This window comes from Venturia canescens, chromosome 1 (genome assembly GCF_019457755.1).
Source record: "Venturia canescens isolate UGA chromosome 1, ASM1945775v1, whole genome shotgun sequence".
NCBI classification, from domain to species: Eukaryota; Metazoa; Arthropoda; class Insecta; order Hymenoptera; family Ichneumonidae; genus Venturia; species Venturia canescens.
In genome coordinates, this window is record NC_057421.1 from 20,006,661 (window position 1) to 20,028,255 (window position 21,595).

The window sequence follows — 21,595 nt, forward strand, 5'->3', positions numbered from 1 at the left end:
ACCGTTAAAATCCTCAGGGTTCAATGCATATAATAGACGTTTTTTACGATTAACATCTCATATAAAAATACATCAAATTTTGAGTTGCACAGGCTTCGAAGTCATTGTGGCTATATATGACACGTAAAACTGTCTTTTTTTGACTAAAAATATTTTGATTAAACAGTCGTTAAGAGACCTTGAAATTTCACAGAGATTAAGTTTGGACTATAATATACAAAAAAATTAGAGTACCATCTGAAGTGGAGCCTATAGTGCTTATACATCCTTAATTTTTGGTGGTAATTTTTGACGTCTGTATTATTTTTCTTTTCAAACAGAGAGCGACATTTATCAAAGAAATAAAAGAAAATATTCCACCGTTTTGTTCAGACACACATTTTGACGGTAGTTTTGCTACGCGAAGGGCTACAAATTTGGCAATTATATCGATCCGCAATTCTGCTTCACATATAGTTTTGTGATTTTCCGGGCAACTGGGAAACAATCATAAATCTCTTTTCCTCTTCCGTATATTAGGGGTTGGCAAAGGGGACACGACCCGTATAATTACGGAAATGATAACCATAATTTCGTTCCAGTCCGCCCGAGCAATAAAAGGGAGAAGTGAGCAGAGAGCGTTGCGTATTTCCCCAAACAAGTGGATCGTCCCAATTCCTTTTTTACCGGAAAACCCAGCGTTTTCCGACGTATTATCGATTTCACCATTTTTGTCACAATAATTCTCTCAAAGGCAAGCCGCATTACAGAAACTTTGATGTTGCCAATTTGTTGAGTTTGTTCAAATTATCACATGCAATTTTCAGCGAATTACAGGAACAGCTTTCCGTAACGATCGATCGTACTCGAACAGTATCATCAAAGGTAAACGAAAGATAAAACACGCCAACATAACTTTCGGGCGGTGGCAAAAATCAAAAAAAAAATAAAATAAAATAAAATAAAAACACGCGAAACACGATGAAAAAGTAATCCGGACGTTGATCCAAGAGTAAAACCAACGACGCAGTGCATCCTGCAACCACGACATGTGCAGTCCATACGTAATTTAGAATGAAAATAAAAACCGTTTTTTTTGTTAACACTTAATTGATACTTGAATTGAAGAGAAATTGGATTGATAGCGTAAAATAGTAGAAAATTTTCAAGCGGTTAGAACAATCGAACGAAACATACAAAAAAAAGAATAATTTTGAGAATAGTGCGATAATGATGTAGAGAAAGTAACACTCAAGCAAAACGGTTGAAGAATCGCTGATAATTCTCAATGCGTTATTTTCATGCAGCATTATTATCATTATTCTCTCAGTCTCTCGCATCTCATGGGGATCGAAAAAAATACAAGACTAAAGAACAATAGTAGAGATGGAAAGAAAAACGAAAAGAAAAAGAAAAACATGCGAGAGATCGATTTTTTGTGTGTCAGGACGTTGACTGAGCGAGACTGTGATTTTCGGGTGTTGCAGGATGCACGCGGTTGGATTGCACTCGGCTCTGGCCATCAAGCGTCAGCGTAAGCGTCGCGACGAGCAGAAACGCGCTCGCGAGCGTCGTTACAGCACCCAAAGCGGTGAGAGCGGTCTCACGTCACCGCGAGCTTCGACCGGATCGCTGGATCGTCATCCCCGTCATCATCATCCTACGCAGGTTCACCGTGCCGCCGGACAAGGGATGTTGGACTCGAAAGTCGTAACGTCCATTGGGATGCTACATATCGGGGTTGTTTTTCTCGTTCTCGGGGGTTTTCTATTGGTCAGTGGTCTTTTACCCGGTGATCTGGCAACTTGGAGCTCCAAAGCCTCGAACGGTTGGTGGAACGAGCTCGTTGCTACCGGTGTATTTGCCGTTATGGTTGGTATATTTCTCATAATACTCAATCGCGTTATCGCGAAAAAGGAGGAAAACGATCTCGAGGAATACGTACAAAGACAATTGACGAGATCGAGGTCCGGACACAGACTCGAGAGGGACGTTGAAACCGGTGGTTTGACCACTCGGCATGCGAGAAAAGCACGACAATTGAAAACCGTCACTTCGTGTAGTTCGATCGAGGTACAGAGCGAAAAAAATTCGAGCACGCCACCCCGCAGCCCGCCACCCGCTTACTCACCACCCCCCGTTTCAAACGTCGATCAACAAAACGCACAATTGTTTCTTGAACAAATAACCGAGGAAGAAATAATCAGCGATCGAGTTGAAACTTCCACCACCAACAGCCTCAGTCCGGGATCACCCAGCGAGACGAGAGAACTTCTTCATGGCAATAACAAACACTACAAACACAATGGAAATCACAATCCACAGCATCATCAAGAACACATACCCATCTACGTTCATCCAACGAGGAATTAAATTTTTTCTTTCCATTCCTTTTACGGCGTCAGGATGTCGTTGTTCGAAATAACATTCCGTCACAACAACATTGACTTTTTAAATTAGGGCTCCGCCTGCGGAATATTCACTGTACGATTCGCTCTCACGATCAATCCCCAATGAGCTGTTTCGGCTGAACGAAAAGAAGAGAAATCATGAAAATAGTATTGCTGAAATGCTGCTGAGAAAGCAGATGATTCCGCAGCCATAGGCTTGCCCTGCAATCGCCTGTAGTTTAAAATTTTACACTTTCGTTTTTTTTTTAATACTTGGCGTCGAGCCGCTACCGCGTCTCTTGATTTGTCAGACTCATCGAAACGGTGTACCGACTGCTGATTTCGGACGAAACGTGCAAAGTGGAATTGAATATTTTGCACAATTTGATTAATCACGATTTGCTGTATTACAAACGATGATTCTCTAAATTTTGTTTTCTCCTTTGGTCACAGATTGAGAGAAAACTTGTTAACCTCAATTCCACAGCTGAAAACTTTGTTCACATTCATGCTTTGTAACTAATAACATTTTCTTTCTGGAAAATTTTGGTCGATCGTCTCCAAATTGTTGAAGCCTGTTCATGCTAATCGATGTTTTTCTTTCGCATCAAATGATATTTGATTGAATTGAAACGATTTTTTTGCTAACATCACTTCAATCCTCAACAGCGGGACCATACGTTACATTTATTGAATCGATTCATGGAAAATTCGTCGATTATTCGTCAAATTATTCCTCAGAGCTGAAACACGCACACGTGAATAAACCAACTTGTACGTGCCAAAGCATCGCAGAAAGGAGCCTTTTTTGGCAATGAATTTATTTTCGTTTCGTTATCGAGCGCGGCACAGTGCTACAAAAGTTTAAAATAAAATATTAACTATAACCAACTCTTTTTGGACAAATAAATAACAGAAGGAGAAGGCGTTATAGCAAAGTAGGAAACAGTCCCAACGACCGATCTAAATTCAGCTTCGTTTAACCATTCAGCCTTGAGAAATTATTCCTACATTTTTCAAATATAGCATTGAAAAATTAGGGTTCGAGCGGTCTATGCTACCGACAAATCTACCAAGATTCTTCGCGTCCTATTAACGTAAAACAGGCTTCAGAAAAATCGGCTTATAAAACCGCAGCAATACTAATTTCATGCTTTGCTTTTTGACAACCGCGCTTTCCGCGTCTCGTGCTGGCCGGTGGTCAAGCAACACTCTGTGTCACAGAGTTTTGCACGTATTGAAACAAAGAAATATTGCGTAGGAAAAAAAATGATTTAAACCAGAAATTCGAATGTTTGAAATGATGAAGAAATGGAGAAATATATCGAAGTCTCGAATTCCATGCTACTTTTCCTCTGCCCCTGTCTCCTCTCCCTTATTCGTCTGACGTTTCCCCTCCGTACCGGTCATTGAGATGGAATAAAATCGATTCGCACGATTCGGCAGAGAAGAGCTCGTAAAAATGGCGAAAAAAGCTGAGCGAGACAATTGGATTTTTCATAATTAATGTTCTCTTTCAATAAACGATAAAAATGTGGGAGATCCCCAAAAATGTATATTCTTGGATGGAACTCATCGATGTAAAACTGTGAAAATTATGCGAGTCAGAGTTCTGACATACAAAAAGGTCTATCAACCTAATTGTAAATTTGAAAACTAGATTAATTCAATAATCACAATGTATTATGACGAAAGACATATCGATGAGGCGGATTTTATTCATATCCGTGTAATCGCACCATACATTCAATATCCGATAAATGATATTTATGAAAAAAAAAATCAATCAGAAAAATCGAAGTGAGACTATCGTTAAAATCGTGTATATTCCAATGAAAATTGAAGCAAATTTTCAATGAAAAGGTTCCATCAAGTTGTCGTTAAAGATACAACAAAATACAGAACGTTGAGTTATCATAGACACGCGAAAATTCTTTTCATTTGCCTCCGCAAAAAAAAATGCAGTCGCTAAAGTATTCATCGGAGCACTTTCACGTGTTAGTAAGTTCAGACATTCTTTAGGTGACGAAAACCTTCAATTAGTAGTCTTAAATAAACGTAGGTACGTAAACGCTTGATTGAATATAAACCATCGAAGCTATTCTGAAACGAACAATTGCGAAACACTCGATATCGCTTTAAAAAGTATCAAACGTATAACGATAAAATATTGGTAAAAAAATTCCAGGAAATGGTGCTATTCGTACGTGCATCAATTGCTCTGGATTTTCGGACAAGAATTTCGAAAATGGCAAGTTTCGATACTGGCTTCATTCGATAATCGGATTAAAATCTCATTCGGTAAATTCGCGATTCACCCGTTTACTCAGAACTTTGAGAAATAAAAACTCTGATGATGAGAGTTGAAAAAATATTTATGGAATGCAAAATTGTTTCATTCCATCGATACGAAAAGTTTTGCCCGAAAATCCAATGAGATTCGAAGAATCTCTTTTTCAAAGAAACAAAAAACAAAAGATAGGTAGAAAAATTGATTTTCGTCCCTGAGAGGTTTTACCTCGCCTTAATTGAACTAGAAATTTTTTTTTTTATCTATTATAAGGTAGAGAGTGTGGGATCGAATTTTTGCTGTTACGTTTTAGGCTCCATAACGTAAGAAATAAGATAATCGAAATATTTATCCAAACGTCTCACGTGCTCGTTGTAAGAAGAATGAAAAAAATTTCAATTGTATCGTGGAGTTTTCGGGGGTGGTCTCCGATCGGGTACCGATAAGTAAATTATGTAAGGATTAAGTATCTTAACTTATATTAAATGTATGACGTGATCCAAGGACCAAAAACAAATATGTTCGCGGATAAGTGGATAAAGAATCGTTTCGAGACTTAAAAATATATGCCGAGGTGGAAGAATCGTAAGGAAAATCGAAGGATGAAAGCGGACAACATACGATCTAAAACAGATAAGAAATGATTAGTTGATGGATAAACGTCTGACGTTGTCTTCGATCGAATATCATTGATGGAATAACTAAATAACCGAGGATCGAATAATCGAAAAAAACGTGTGGATTTATCGATAGAGGCAAAGAAAAATGTACTCATTTCTTATACAAAATCAAAAATAAAAAATTCAACGTCCTCACAGTCAGAGTTGAATATTATCGATGAATTATGAAAGTAGTAACGTAGAATTCTTCACCGCAAACAAGAGATAATCTTGTGTTGAAGGCAATTTATTAACAAACATTGACCGATTTAATGAGAATGTACGAAAAGACTGGTAGTGGCAATTGACGAAAATTTAATGGTCTGAAAATGAGAGTAAAAGAATATCGATTTTAGTAGAATTCTATCGAATTGAGTGTTCGATGTTTCACGAACATATGATTTTTTTTAATACTTTTTGTCTAGAAGTATCGATAGTTCATGCAAAAAATATAAATCAATTCGCTTTGACATCAGGCTACGAAAGAGTTTTAATTACGATAGTTATAGAAGCTTATTTATAGAGAAAAGAAACTATAAACACTACATAACCGAGCAAAAAAATTGGAGCATAAAATGAATACAATGCATCCTCCTATCGTCCAATGTCCAAGTACACTGTTCATTCTTCAATCATTCCTTTCGTTACATTTAGCTTTAAGTCTAGTCGTAAAATGACAACCAATAAATAATTATATTCCATTTTATATTACCTCGAATACTTACCTACGTGCGCTAGCTTTAGACTCCGAGATTTTCGAAAACGAAGTCTCTTCGCGAACTGGCATTTCTTCGCACAGAATGAAAAAATCATCGAGTTCATTATTATTTTTGTTCGTTTTTTTTTCAATTCTTCTATCGAAAGTTCCAAAAAGCACGAAATATTAATCGTTTGTCGGAATCAGCATATCTTAAGAATAAAAATTATTTGAAAAATGTACATTTGCACAAACGGAAAAGCAGGCTCACGTTGCTCAAGAAAAACTGCAAATAAATGGTGCACGCACACAACGAGCTGTGAAGAAATCGTTTTCGAAAATCTACGAAGGTATTATATTGCCACGCTCGGGCGCTACCATTCTGTGATCCAATTAAATGAAAAAATAAAAATAAAAAAGAAAACGTAAAGAAATCGACTCACGCAATGACAAAGTGAAGCTCTTTCAACAATCTTATTCTATTAAGTAAATATACACATATGTTTAAATTTGAATAATAAATAATTATATATATACAAATAAACTTATCAATGTAAGTATCTGATAAATTGAAATAGTTGAAATATTATCTGCTATGTTGAAACAAACTTTTTCACTCTCTTTATCCCGCATGTCAAGATGCTTGAAAAAAACAGGATGCACAATTGCAACGATTTTCATAAATTTTCACGTAAAAGAGAAAACAAATTTTCACGCTTGTCCTTGAATGTAAATTTCGAGAGAACAGTATCGAGAGTTGCGTGCAAGTGCCTTTCTCACTAATCGTACTTGTTTCTATTTTATTTTGTTTCTTCAATGACAACACCAAAACGAATTGAACCATCAGAAACATCACTTGCGTCGTGAAACAGAATGAAAACGTTTACTCAGTACAACTTATAAAATTTTGTACAATTCTTGCGTGTGGATCGAACGAAAAACAACCGGAAAATGTACAAGAATCCAGCGTAAACAAAGGTGCAAATGTGTTTATATGAAATGTAACGTAATTACAGTGTTAAACGCGAATGAAAAAAAAAAACCACCTCAACGGTAAAAGCTTTAGCTAATTTCTTACGCTTCACCTTTCATGAAAATTATGAGATGAAATAAAAACACGAGGAAATAATAATGTTCTCGGTGTCTCTGGTGAAGGGACAGATAAGGGTCGTAGTTACGATTCAAGTAGACTTCGACCTCATTCGGTGAAACGTAATGAAGATACCTTCGGTCGTGAAGAGTAAAATGCTATTATCGGTTTTCGTTTTGTCTAAGAAGATCGTGAAAAAATAATTGATAATGAAGAATCGCGTGGGAGGAATGATTCTAGAAAAGTTGTTGTATCTCAAAAGACCAATAAAACACAGCAAACATTCTTATGATATGAAAAAAGATTTTCCAACTTTTTTCAACCGAGACTTATAATTTGTTTTTTTTTTTTTTTTAATTCTTCAACGAGACTGAATGATTCAAGTTCCCAAGAGTCGAGTCTTTTATTCCCTCGTTCGTATTCAGAGAATTATTGCAATTAAGGAACTGCAATTTTTTATTTCAAAGTCTTTTCCACAGTGAAATTTTCGAGAACAGTGAACTTTAACCAAGCTCCAGCAAAGCCTTTAGAAAATAATTAATATAACGAAAAGCAAACTTGTGCACAATTTTCTGGCATCTAAACATCATAATCCAGCGGTAAATGAGTATTTGAGTACAACTGAAACGCAACAAGAAAAAAGTCCCCGGACCAAGAATAAGCTTTTATCAAACGTTTCATATTTCTATTCCATATTTACTCGCGTACACTAACGTGCGGATAATTTTTCAAGCCTCGCTAATATAATCATTCTACGGAAGCGGACACCTTTACTACTTTAACACCGCGTTGACTTCCTAGCACCAAACCCAGCTCTCCTCGAATCTCGCCGCGATCGCGTGTTAAGAAAAATAAACGAAACTAAATATAATCTACGATGAGAAAACTTCGCTTTGTATATCTTGACAAGCAAACGAAAAAGTATCATGTATAACCAGCGTTTTACGGTGAAAGGGAAAAAAAATCAACTGAAATGCATTAATGTAGTTTGATGAAAAAAAAGCGATGTAAAAATACTGCTTTTGCGTTGTAAAAAAAAAAAAAAAAAAAAAAAAAAACGCGACGAATAAAAGACAGATTTCAATCATTTGGAAATTGATCCTTCGGAGAATTTCATAAACGATAAAAACAAATGTTTTACAATGATGAAATGAGAACGAGACGATTGTCATATTGCATTTATGAAAAATAATACCATACGATCGAACTTGTCGAGCGGTTTATCGGTGTAATATTATCGATGTATATATAAGATTCTGCGACACGCTCTACACCATTGTTACAGATATAATAGTTGTACATTTAATATCGTTATTTCTATTATTATTATTATTATTAGCATAATAATTATTATCATTATGAATATTATTATAGCTATCATGATTATTATTGTATATTGAAGAATAAGCTTTCTTATCGCATTTCTCTATTATACCACGAATATACATTTGACGCACGAATTTTCGAGAATAAAACTTTATGAAGCGCTCTGTAATCTTCGAAGTTTCGTCAATGTAAGTTATTACATCGTTCAGCATTTCTTCTCCAGTTAATCCATTTCCGTTTTCTTCCTTTGCACTTTCCATCATTCGACACTATTTCTTTTTTTAATTATTTCTTTTATATTACTTCATTTTTGTACGTTTTTCTTCGGTGCAAGAAGCAATCGTATCCTGCGCCCGTATTGTGGAGTCCTTTTATTTTCTTGTTTCGTTAGTGTATTCTTCCCTTCATTGGGGTTGTACTGCTCTTGTTACGTTGCCCAAAAGTTTTTGAGGCAAAATATATCATGTCGTGCTACACTCCTTGGAGTCGATTTCAAATGAATTTTCAAATTTTTAGTCTCGATCAGTTGTTGGACGATAATCTGAATTTGAAAAATTCCTGTTCTGGGTGTGGCCCTTCTAGAAAACGGACATGATGGACCGATAATCACACCTGATCGAAAGAGAATAGGAAAAGAGGAAACGTAAATTGCTCGATTTTATTCTCTTTTATTTCTCACGAGAATACCCCATCTAATGTACTCCAGGAGTCCCTTCGATTTTCCGATGGGATTCAATACGTACTTAATGGGAACATTTGCAGGAACGATTGAATATCGAATTTCTCACGAGAACTCATTATCAACTGTTTATTCGATTCTTAACATCCTCTCACTGATAGAAAATTTCGATCCCATTTAGTATATCACAAAACAAGAAATGCAGTAATAGTTGAATGTTTGCTATAACGATTCGCATGAAACGATTTTCTTTACAAAGTCCTGAAATTTATACAGAGTTTAAATGGGTAGTCGACTGACACGCGTATCAAATTTTAAAGGGTTCATTTTATCAGTTATTGAGATAAACGTGTTTAAATATGAAGAAAATACGCAAGGCTATGCATAAAAAATCGTTTATTTTTCCATATAACGAATTAACGCTTCTTACGAAGTTTATGAAAAAGTACACAATAACAATGAAGTGTACAATGAAGGTCTGAAAAAAAATTTGAGACGATTGTCTTACTGGTAATAAAGATATATTACGTTAAAGATTGAACGAAATTGGTAATGAGCACTCGTAGAACCTCACATTTGCTTATTTCGGCATTTTGTTTCTTCTTGGCTTGGCCCTCTGTCTTTGTCTTTTTATTAATGCTGGCCTTCTGTCTTTTTATTAATACTTTTTTCTTGATCCATCTCCCGTTGTGTTTTCCCTTTGCCCTCTCCAATGCGATTTTTTACATAAAAAACTGTAGTATTTTCGCTAGGGACGACTAAAATTTCGTGTTCGGTCATAGATCTCCGATTAATTAATGGCTTGTAATTTAATTCGCCAAAAGTTAAGTTGAACTAACGTACGTATAGTTTCGAATTAATAACTCTGACATTAATTTAAAGTAGTTATATCTTTAATTAAGAAGTAAAAATTGATCCAATTTAGATACCCGTAAAATACGATCCTTTGGGCATGATCTACCTTAAATTTATGAACCTCTGGTAAAAAAGTTTCCAATTGATTGGGAGCACAGTTATTCTACGGTACAGTTGTTCATAGTAATGTAAAATCCTTCGAACTGCTGTAATTATTCAACTACATCAACAGAACCAAATTTTGAAAAGTTTTTGAAAGCAGTTGACAAGGCAATCTCTCGGTAGTCTTACAGCAATTTCTCTTGCATCAACGTACTTGTCTAGGCAACTAAAAATCAGCTTCTTTTGAATCTGGAATGAAAACGAGCACTGACATGGGAAAGATATGATGACATCATTCCTTGAAAGTAATCCTAGTAAAAGCAAATGTAAAAAATGTCAATAATCGTCGACTCAATTGGTTCGATCGCTTTGAGTTTCCATGAAAACAACGCGATTGCCTTCCACTCTAGCATTCCTGATTTAACTTTAAATTATTCTCTCCAATATGGGAAAATTTCAAAGGCGTTTATCGACTCGACGAAGCATGTGCTCCAAAAGCACTGCTGGAGTACTGGGTCAAGCCGAAGCTTTTTGATCAGCGCATGTCTTCTGTACTGTAGGTATGCGTCTTGATATTCGAAAATGATCAGAGGCTTTTGTAACGATAAAAAATGAAATTTACGAGAAATCTGAAAACCACTTTCACACCCGTCGCAACCGTGATTTGACGAGACGCAAAACATCAGCACTGCAAGGACATGCATTTTGTAATTGGAAGATAATTTTGCTGTTTACCATAAAAGAACTGAGAAATACGTCACGAGAATCAAATTGATCAAACCCCTCTTCTATTTTGTTTCTGGATCCGGTGACCTGGCAACAGTAGCAATCTGAAGGCCCATTTTTCAATGATAAAGGCGTATAAGGTGGACGAATTCACAGAGATTCCGCCTCTCTGAGACTGAATAATCGATTTATATTGTCGTGCCAAAGAAACTAAGCGCACCCTCGCTGTAGGCAAAATAATAATTTGCATGGCTAACCATGGCAACCGGGCTCAAACCTCTAGCCATCGGTAACAAGCTCTGTGGGTAGAATACACTCTGATCAACATAAATATCTCGCTCTCATCCTGTTCTCGTTCATATGGCTTCAGGTAACTAAGTATTATTTAATCGTATATCACGAGTGAACGTTGCGATTTTCCATCTCGAATTATTTCATTTCCCATCAGAATTTGAGTCCCTAGAAATTTACTCGTCAATCGTTCCTTTGAGGCAAATCACTATTCTCATATTTATACAATCACGTTATATCCTAATTTCACAGTAAATATAAAAAATTCGACACTTTCACTCAAATTAAAACAATAATGGGTCCGCACATAATAGTAAATTTGCATGATTTCTTCACCGCCATTTCACTTCATCTACTCGTCGTATCGTCAGCAGTTGTTTGCTTTTCAATTGCACTTTATTTTCAAATTGTGATCAAAAGAGGCTTCGAGTCTCTTTGACTATTTACATTGATTCATGGACAGCCGGTGTTTACATTCGGATGCTGCCGAGTGGTTTTTCATTGCGAGTTTATTATTTTTTCACAAAGTCGATGTTCACGGGAGTCACGAATGAAATGAAACGGAAATTCAACCAGCAAAAGCTCTACGACATAATTTCAAGAGCGACGAAGCGCGGAGGTTGGCAAATGGGAAAACATTTGCATACAGCGAATTATTTAATACCAAAGTTCAAAATTGCAATAAGCTTTGAGTAAGTTGACATTTTCAAGAGAATTGCTAACTTATAATTTTATGCAATAGGGAGAGCACACATTTTCGATTAATTCAAGTGGTTTGTGCTCGATCGCGATCATTCTTTCGGTCCCTTGTTCTTAGGCTCCGCACCGTAATTGCAAGAAAAGCTTTCACAGTCGGATGTGCGGGGGTTGTCGTACGGAGATTTAGTCGATCTGGTGTTGGGTTTGGGAGCGATGAAGATAGAGGGCAGAAAGCTCGTAGCTGGGGGAGGTGGCTCGGAGGGGGTTCCGGGCCGACACTAGCCGGGGTTGTAGTGACGTATCGACCGGTCCGGGGTCATTCGAGGTCACCAAAGTTCACAGTGTCTCGCGTATAGTTCAGGAACCTCGTACGAGATGAAAGTGCATTGCGCCGTTATAGAGGCGAAGATGCAATATAACAATATTTCGAAAAAAAACAAACAATCGTTGTTGCTCTCGTCGAATACGACGAGAGAATCTTGTAAACAACTTCCTGGTACAAAAACTGTGCTATGAGAAAAAGCCAAGATAACAGACCTGCCGGTCTTTCGACTCAAAGCAACGGAATTGCCAGGACAAATGACCGAGTCGCCTGCTGAACCATTCATTAATTCCCTAGAAACTGTTTCTTTCACTATGAGTTATATAATTTTCGTACTTTCCTCGTAATGCGATGAAAGGTTCGGTAGATAGAACGACGTTGATCGTAACAATTTGCAAAGCAAACAATTTATTCTCATTCCCAAAGAGCATTTTGTCCCTTCGTACTCGTATATTTTCACTAATTTTTTATGACAAAATGAAAATGTGTCCTTTGGTCGTTTTTTGAACGCTGAATAACGATCCGCAGGATGATCGGGGCAATGCCAGCTGTCGCTGTCCGCCACGAGCGTCGGAGACAGGAGAAAAGGCTGAAACGTCCGAGCCAGCTCTACCTCGGTGGCCAATGGATGCCTCCACCTCAGGGCTCACCACCAACCCCCAGTCCACACGGTCACAACAGCCATCTCGATCCCATGCCCGAGCTCTATCTCTGTGGCAAAGTGAGTATAATAATGTGACTTGAGAACCCTCTTACGGAGCGTAACCCATTAGCACCAAAGTGAAACCTTAATTATGCATTGGAGGACCCCAAAGAGAACATAAGTTAACATCTAAGAAGACGTAGGAAAAAACCATCTTGACAAAGTGGCTAAAAAAACGTGAGATAAAAAATTGTTGAGATATATTTTGGGCAACACTAAATTTTCGAGAAGTAATTTTTAACCATGATGCAAAAAATTGAGCTCTTCGCACCTGTTCCCGTTCCCAGCTTTTCGCTTTGAACCCTCGTTATTCAAGCGGATTTCAGTGACGTTTATCTACAAATTCAGTATGCATATATGCGAGGAAAGATTCCTTCGTCTTATCAGATGTAAAAGGAATTTTTCAAAGTCTAAATATAGAATGAAACCCCGTTTAAAGTTAATCTAGGAATTTAAGTGCTTTCGTTAATTCGAATAAACAATCCTGGAGTGATTACTTCAACAGATATCCGGACTGCATGCTGTGGTGGTTTGTTTGCTGCTGGGAGCGGTCGTCCTCGTGGTTGGATTGGTCCAGTTAGCTCCAGGAGCAACGACCACCGACCACAGGCTCGCGTTACTCATAGCTGGCGCTACCCTACTTTTATTGGGTAAGATTACGTCCGAAGATCCTTCTCTTCGCCCTTTTATCGTATGACCCAGAAAACTTATAAAGAAGGGAATCAAGTTTACTGCACGTAAACACATCTCCGGCAAGATATTGCAAATGAAATGTTTGAATTGCTTCGCGAGAGGGAAATTGAACAAAACTAATGCAAGCCTTGTTATCATGTTATTTAATGGACAAACGTGCAAACAGTGTCGTACATGATTTGAGAATATATTTTTTTTTATGTGAGAAACATCGCCTTTGATCTATCATTTCCACGAACAACAAAACCGTTGCATGATTATTTAAATCTGAAACCAACCATTGGATGTAAGCCCCCTTAATCCAAAGTGTAAGAAAATATATTGCAGCGGAATTCAAATGGAGTCACGTTATGAAGGGTATGCAATTCATATGGCACAGTAATGATTTAAAGTTGACTCAATTTTTCCGGACTTTTAATTAACGCGACGCACGAAGAAAACGAGGCCGACAATTATAGAAGAAAATACATACTAGGAATATAGTATCTTGGGGACATCATATATAAGTACTACATTGCAACATTAATTCGAAGAGGAGCAACATGTATCCACCATAGTAAAAAGACCAATACCCATACCTTTTATTCAAAAGACTCAAGACTGTTTTCCTCTATAGGCGTAATAAAAAAATGTCACACGTAGATATTCGGTGTACATTCTCGTATTTATCATAGAATTTACTATGCTGACAGTGGAAATTTGTGATTTACAATGAATTTCCACTTATCAGTAAGTGGTAGTCTGACATGATGAATAAAATTGGAAAACAAAACGAAATATAGTTCTCACGTGTATCACTTTTTGCTATCCGCATGAAGCTGTTTAGAATTCAAGGGACGAAAAATTGCAAAATTCAAAAAATACTATGCTGTTTGTATCGGTGTCTAAATACTTTTGAATTTCTTGATACTCCTCACTGTATACAAAACGAATCCGTTTTCTTCGTGCGCCTTCAACGACGCAACGCTTGTGATTGTTAAAAAATAAAGAACCGAGTTTTTTTAAGGAGTTTCGGTACAGTCGATAGAATATAAAAAAATTCAAAAAGTTCAGAATTTTATAAAATTTGGTGAACATATTCTTTAGTACCAAATTCGACGATACACATTTTTTTAGATTTTTCTTCTACACCGTTATCGAGTAATTGAACTCGAAAGATCACGTGTATGAGCATAGCCTTTCAATATAATATATAAGTGTACATTCCGGGCATAAGACCTTTGCTTTAATGGTTCTTTACTCGATAACTATGTAGAATAAAATTTCGAAAAAGATTGAGCTTTTGCACTGTATGTTGAAGAACATTATCACCAAGTTTTATCAATTTCTTAACATTTGTTAACAGGTATCGAAACTCCTTAAATAAACGAATCGTCGATGAAACTCATTTGCACTGCACGAATATGAAAATATTTTTCACATTTTTTTTCCTCATTCGAATTTCGTCAACAGGAATAATATTGGCAGGGGTGAGGTGTTACGTGTTGCATTGCATGCCATTGCCAGCTGATTCACCGGTAGCAACACCGTTGCCACCTCCAGCGACGGATCAGCCTCCGGTTCCTCGTGGAACTCTCGATCTTTTGGTTGGTCATCAAAATCAACCGGAGACTGACGCATTGATGCAAACCGAGCATCAGCAGCAGCCGCATCATCATCACCACAATCATCATCACAACCATCATCATGGTAACCACAAAAAGAAGCGTAGTTCGCAAGGCTCCCACTCCGAAGAAGCCTAACTTCCAATATTAAATAAATTCTTATATAAATAAAGTAAACCAAAAATACTATGAATAATGATAATAAAATAAATGCAAGCTCTTCTATAACGACGCGATATTAAATTTTCAATTTTCCATTCGTATGAGAGCGATGAACAATAAGAAATATTGAATCGCTCGTTGAAAAAAAAAAGAAAAAAGAAAAAAAAACGCTCAATCGTCACGTTCCGTGCGATTGAGCTCAAGTTTTCAGGGCCCATTAAAAATATGGTGTTATAAAAATGCTCGTGAGATTAGACGAATTGGGAGATAAATGGAGAAATGAAAAAAGAATGAAACTGAATAGCTGAGGGAGTTTAATGGGGTGGAAACTGTTCTAGAATGGCGAGAAATATCCCGCCAACCCGTACACACATTGTACTCGATCCTTTTATCTTTTATAACTTTCTATATATCTGGAAACTAAATAAATATATATGGATGTTAAAGTATTAATACATCGTACTGTGTATATCGTAATCGCGTGCACATAATATTCTCATGATCTAACGTACTGTGATCTGAGCCACAGATGATCTTTTTCTTGTGTTAACGATTTTTTAATCCATCGTTCGTTCACGATTTTTCGAAATGATAAGAACAAACGCCTTGCACAAAAACAAAAATAATGAAATCTGCAAGTCTGAATACGTTTTTTCTTTCTTTTATATACTGCCGAGATAAACAAACAAATGATATGAATAATTCTTACACGATTTACCAAGATTAACATCCCGGCAACTTACACCTTATACACTAATATATATATATATATGCGTACGAAAAAACAAAAAGTAACTCACCTATCAAGAATAATCCATTAACACCGATTTTATCAGCACTCGCACTTTCGCCCTGTGGATTTGTATGTTTGACAGAATAATCGCTCTACTCTTTCTTTTCTCTATTCCTAAATATTCTTTCCATTAAAGAGACTCCACTCTAGAATCATCTCTCGTCTTGAAAATGTCAAATCTTTATTTCTGATACGATCTGAAATATCACTACTTTAAATATTATAACAAAATGGTTTGATTTTTTTCATTGATATTTCGAATATTTTGTATTTTGAGAACTTCCATTGTGCTGTGGGTAGTTTGGAAGTTTATAACGATTCAGGGTCAATGTACTTTTTTATTTCTACTCGAAAACTTAACATTCAATAATAACTCTTTCCCGAAATATGCTCTGTTCGATAGCTGTTCATTTATAAGTATTGATTATTGGTTATATTACTTCCCAAAGTCCAGAGATGATCGATAGCAAGTTTACTGTACTTTTAGTTACCTTTACTTTCAGTAATATTTAGTTCAAAGCACGGAGAGAGAGAGAGACGTCGAACAAACGCAGTTTTCAAATGAAATAATGAGACCAATTGATAAAAAAAAAAAAACCCTCTGATTTCATAAATTTCGACAGACACGTCAACCCGAATATTCGTTGTATAAAAATACGACAGAAAAATATGTATAAAAACAGAGACAGAAGAATTTTTCGAATAGTAGTTTCATCAGTGGAAAAATACTTCGAGTTCTTGCTCTTTGTTCCACTTTGGATCTCGGCTAATCATTTTACCTGCAAGTTTGTCTAGGAAGGCAAAATTTTATAGAATTTAGTTTGTTTCACACGGTAGCGATATTCCAGCGTATGCATATTTCAAATTAGTATGCATACGATTCGAAAGGGGACAGGACTGAATATTTTCAGAAGCAGAAAAGTTGGTAACGAAATTTTAAGGTCGAATAGAGAAAGAAGGATTCATTTAAGAGTGGAGCCGTTATGCTGTCACATACTTTATTCCTCGATTTACATATGCAGGAAAATAAATTCGCATTCGTGAGCAAACGATATGAGATAAGGCGGAACAAATATTGAATGCAATTGAAAGTTCACGAATACGGACTGATGAAAGTAATAGCGAACACCCTCTTCTCGTGTCGTTAGAATTCCAGTAAATTGTTTGAAAGTCCGAAAACCCTCATATTCGAATATACAAGAATGTGGCAGGGCTCGTGCTAATTTTTTTAAATACTTGCCGTCGAGTCACTGCCGCAGCTCACCCTCTCTCTAACAGTCGATCGTTCAAGAATATTTTTCACTGTACCAGCTCTTCATTAAATTCGGGGATCCGGAAAATCAATAAAATTTCCATGTTTTCAAATCCAATAGTGCATGGTTTGAAAAAAAAATGATTCGTAAGATTAGCAGAATTTCAGGAACAATTGCTGGTCGACTGACTGAATCTAACATTTGAAATTCCATTTTTTGAACCTTTTACATCAGCACTTTGTACAAATATTTTCAAATACTCCGGCGAACTGTTAATATCGTATAATATTCGTACGAAACAGAAAAAAATGAAAGTACCTTTATAAGCCTGAAAATTCGTTCCTTTCACCTACGTATTTTTGGAACTAGACAACAGTTCAATGAACATTGATGCCGAAAACTCCGCCAATTCACCCAATCGACCAGAGTTCGTGAAATTAATTAATCTTCAAATGATTTACAAGAGATATACAATGAATGAAAAATTTTAATGAAAAAATAAAATTGAACTTTCGAATAATGCAAAATCAGACTTGTATTATTAGAGGGTCTTCGCTATTGCATTTTTTCAACCCCTATACGTTTTCCGAGCATTTTAAAATATTTCACTGACGCATCGTCGTGCGTCACTATATGTGTCTTTCGAGTTACGTATTAAAACGATCTATTTACACGAAAAAAAATATATATATATATATATATACACATAAGATATATACATAAAAGTAATATTTACACTGTAAGCAAGAAAAATTAAAAAGAAAAAAAATCATATAAAGAAAAATAAAAAGAAAATGTTTTACGCCCGCGTGTCGAGGAAACCAAAAGAAGAATCGTCATCCATTCAGAACTTTGAAACGTTTAAGTCGAACCAAAAGAATAATTAAGAGTCAGAAATGCAGGCACAAAACACGTTCGACTACCGGTTGGGGTCCACTTAAAATTACAAACTACAAAAAAATAAAATAACACAGAAAGAGTTCCCAAATGGAAAAAGAAAATCACACAAACGAGCGTCTATATAAGCAATTAAGCTATTTTACAAAGCGATACGTACAGGGTGGTCAAAGAATATATTCGGGCGATCCAGACCACACCCGATTTTTGTTTGGCCACTCTCCGTACAGTGATATATAAATATATACATGGAACTAGAGATATAAATGAATATATATGAATATCTATATATATAAAATACACTGTACGTAAAAGTATATTGAACTATATTGATATACATACAAACTATCTATAACGATTCAAAAAAATGTTTGAATAGTAACGAGTCTTAGGTTTTAAGTTCTAAAAAAAAGTCTTCGCGTTGCTGAAATAGCGCGCATAATATTAAGCACTGATCGACGCTTGAATATCAAACAGAAAAAAGTATGAAAACCAAAAAAAAATAACTTCGATGTGTAAAAATTATTCAAGCTCGCCACCGCCACTGGGCAGGGTTTTTGTACCGTTGTTCTCTTGATTTGATTTTTATGGAAGGAAAAAACGAGCTCGAAATCGAGAAGCCTGGAATTGCCACTTGAATCTTGTCGTATTATCACTCTCCTTATTGTAGGATCGAATTATTTAAAATGGAATGAAGAAATTGATGAATAACATTATTAATGATGATAATAATATTAACAATAATGCTCAGTATTCGCATACGTCCTTGTCTCACGAGAAAGAGTACATTATTTTTGTGCTTATGAAATGGTAAATGAAAACGAAATATGTACTCTTATTCGTCGAGGCCCGAGCATAAACGTGGCCTCTGTCTTTCAACAAAAAAAAAATGCAAAACCGATCGCTTTATAATAAAATTAAAAGCACCAATTGCCATTTGTGAATATACCCTTTACCTCCGAAATGTAATCGATTTACTAATTATAACTGTATGTGTATAAAAATATAATATTCGTCGATGCAGAAATGTACAGGGACCCGAGGAATTAAAAAAAAAAAAAAAACAAAAACAAAAATACCTTAAAGTTGCTTGACCTATACGTCCAGAGACAAAACCAAAATCTCCGATCTTAAGTGCTCACGAATTACCTGAAAACTTACTTCCAATGTTTGTAATTACGGAAAACGATTTAGTTGTTTGTTCGAAAATGCAACCGCAGTTATTGACAAATATTGTATTGATCGTTTGATACGAATTTTTCAAATTTAAAACGACGCTTTTTTATAAATATATATTTTTCTTATAACAGTACGAAAAGTCTCTCAACTTTTTAAATCTCGGAATATTCGCAATCCATTTATGCGCATTAGGTTACATAATTACAAAAATCTATCAAATCGAACAAGCCCTGTACAAAAAAACAACAACTGATACGTATTTCGCCAGGAATAAAAAAGAAAGGAAACGAAATTCCATAAATATCTGTAAACGTAGCGATTATTGGAGTCGATTTAAATAATACTCATACGATACTAAATAGTAAGGTGATTGAATTAAGTGTGTTCGTCCTGGGGATTAGTTTGTCTTGTAGCATCTAAAAGTTTTATTTTTTATATGTGTAACCATAACGCACACACCATTATTCGCGCGATACGCTTTTGTGCGACTCATTCAAGCCACGAAATTGATGAAGTCTTACCATTTCAATAAAAGGTCGAGAAAATAAAATTTAAAAAAAGAAAAATTTTATCCGACTACTGTAGTTCAATTTTGAAGAGTGTCAGAGCGCAATTTGTTTTGTTCAATACTTATTTGCGAATTGTCTTTTCGAATTCTCGAGTACTTCGAAAATCATGGGAAATATGCGTGCAAAAATCACACTTGCAATAGTCTTTTATTTATTTTTTTTCGAATGTAAAACTGTAAAGCATGTTTGCTGAAAATTCTATTACGCGATCGGTGCGTCTTGAACAGACGTCCGAGAATGTCCATTTCCACCTGAACGATGAATATTTTCATAAGAGAAGATAATTTTAGCTCCGTTATACGCAAAAAATAATGCTCGCTATTTCAAGAAAAGTCGCAAGGGATTTAAACGTTTCTGCTGAAAAAACTTGTGAACATCGTTTGAAAGAAATTTACGAACTGTTTAGTTCATTTAAAAAATGTATGAAACTTACGAAATTTATGAACTGTTTAATTCATAAATGAAAAACTGTGAGAAATTGAAATATCGGTTCCTAAAAATTTTTTTAAATCAAAACTCTGCTCGAACTTCTTACGCTTTGTCACCGTTTTCCTTGATGTACTACGATCTCGATACGTACGACGCTTTCGCTTGTTTCCAGCCATAGATTGCGCTACAACAATCTAAAAAACGACACCGTTGAACGACATAAATTTGAAAATCTTCCAACTTCTCTACAAAAACAACAGAGTTCCATCATCAAAAAACCACCCAAGAATACAGATAAAAAAATGAGAGAGCGCGAATATGATTTCACGTATGGAAATGATTTCCAACGCGTTATTAAGCCAACGTCCGATCTGATATTTTTTTATACAACATCTGAATGATGAATTTATTGCACGACGCACAGATAATTTGAATTTTTCATATTTGATCGGTATCCCGAATGAGGAATGACAAAATGAGGATGAACTATTCGAGAGGACGATTTAATTGTGTACGGGAATTGTGCAACTACCGCTTAGCGAAACGAGGGTGTAAGATGTGTAAGAAGATTATTGTAATCCATGTATGTGATTAAACCTTATATGAAATCAGAGAAAAAAAAAGAACAAAACTAAATGAAAGAACTCTAACGCTATTGTAACTTTCAGAGTTTAATAAAAACGTTTTCACTAACAGAATGACGTCTCGACTTCGTTGACCCATTTTTCTTTTGTATTTCACACTGGTGCATCAAGTACTTTTTATTTCGTTATGAGAAGCTGATGCTCGAAGAACGAGAAAAAGTGAGCGTTTCCTGGTTAGAGACAACCATTTGGTTTACATTTCATCGAGGTTTTTTCTATTCAATATTCAATTTTAAGCTGTGCTCAAACGCCCACTCGCTCATCTCCCTTACCGCAACGAGTCACGAATTTCCCCGTCGTTTTTGTTCCAAGTAATTGAAACTTGTACCGAGTGCAGGTTCCAATACTTCCAACTTGGAATAGCACATGTCTCCTCGTTCTAGCATCGACCCCGAGCTGAATTTCGTATCGTTCAAAAAATGTGTATGAACATCGATAACCGCTCTGTCGATACAGTCGACAGAGCGGTTTTCCTATCGGTCACGACGAAATTTCGGAGCTTCCATAGCCCGAACGAGCAGTTTTTATCAACACGTTCTCGCGGTTAAGCGCTCTATCGATAAG

At 36.0% G+C, this 21,595-nt stretch overlaps 2 protein-coding genes and 1 long non-coding RNA gene across 4 annotated transcripts in view; 2 read left to right on the top strand and 1 right to left on the bottom strand.

The window, feature by feature from the left end:
- LOC122416896 (uncharacterized) overlaps positions 1 to 8,600 on the top strand; it is a 48,389-nt gene extending 39,789 nt beyond the window's left edge. For both annotated transcript variants that reach the window (XM_043430027.1, XM_043430016.1), the window contains exon 3: positions 1,467 to 8,600. In XM_043430027.1, the coding sequence (XP_043285962.1) occupies positions 1,468 to 2,352 (885 nt within the window). In that variant the 5' untranslated portion in view covers position 1,467 and the 3' untranslated portion in view covers positions 2,353 to 8,600. The remainder of the gene's footprint in view (positions 1 to 1,466) is intronic.
- The window catches only part of LOC122416937 (uncharacterized), a 43,635-nt gene that overhangs the window by 2,647 nt on the left and 19,393 nt on the right, over positions 1 to 21,595 (bottom strand). The window lies entirely within an intron of this gene.
- LOC122416912 (uncharacterized) lies at positions 1,805 to 21,085 on the top strand. The gene is made up of 4 exons (XM_043430065.1): positions 1,805 to 1,851; positions 12,634 to 12,826; positions 13,314 to 13,458; positions 14,954 to 21,085. The coding sequence occupies exons 2-4, from the start codon at positions 12,635 to 12,637 to the stop codon at positions 15,241 to 15,243; spliced, it is 627 nt and encodes a 208-aa protein (XP_043286000.1). The 5' UTR covers positions 1,805 to 1,851; position 12,634; the 3' UTR covers positions 15,244 to 21,085.

Excerpts from the sequence above, each read along its gene's own strand:
- LOC122416912 (XM_043430065.1), top strand. The coding sequence starts at position 12,635 with ATGATCGGGGCAATGCCAGCTGTCGCTGTCCGCCACGAGCGTCGGAGA. Across the intron at positions 12,827-13,313 it reads AGCTCTATCTCTGTGGCAAA|ATATCCGGACTGCATGCTGT; the intron begins GTGAGTATAATA and ends TTACTTCAACAG. Across the intron at positions 13,459-14,953 it reads CGCTACCCTACTTTTATTGG|GAATAATATTGGCAGGGGTG; the intron begins GTAAGATTACGT and ends TTTCGTCAACAG.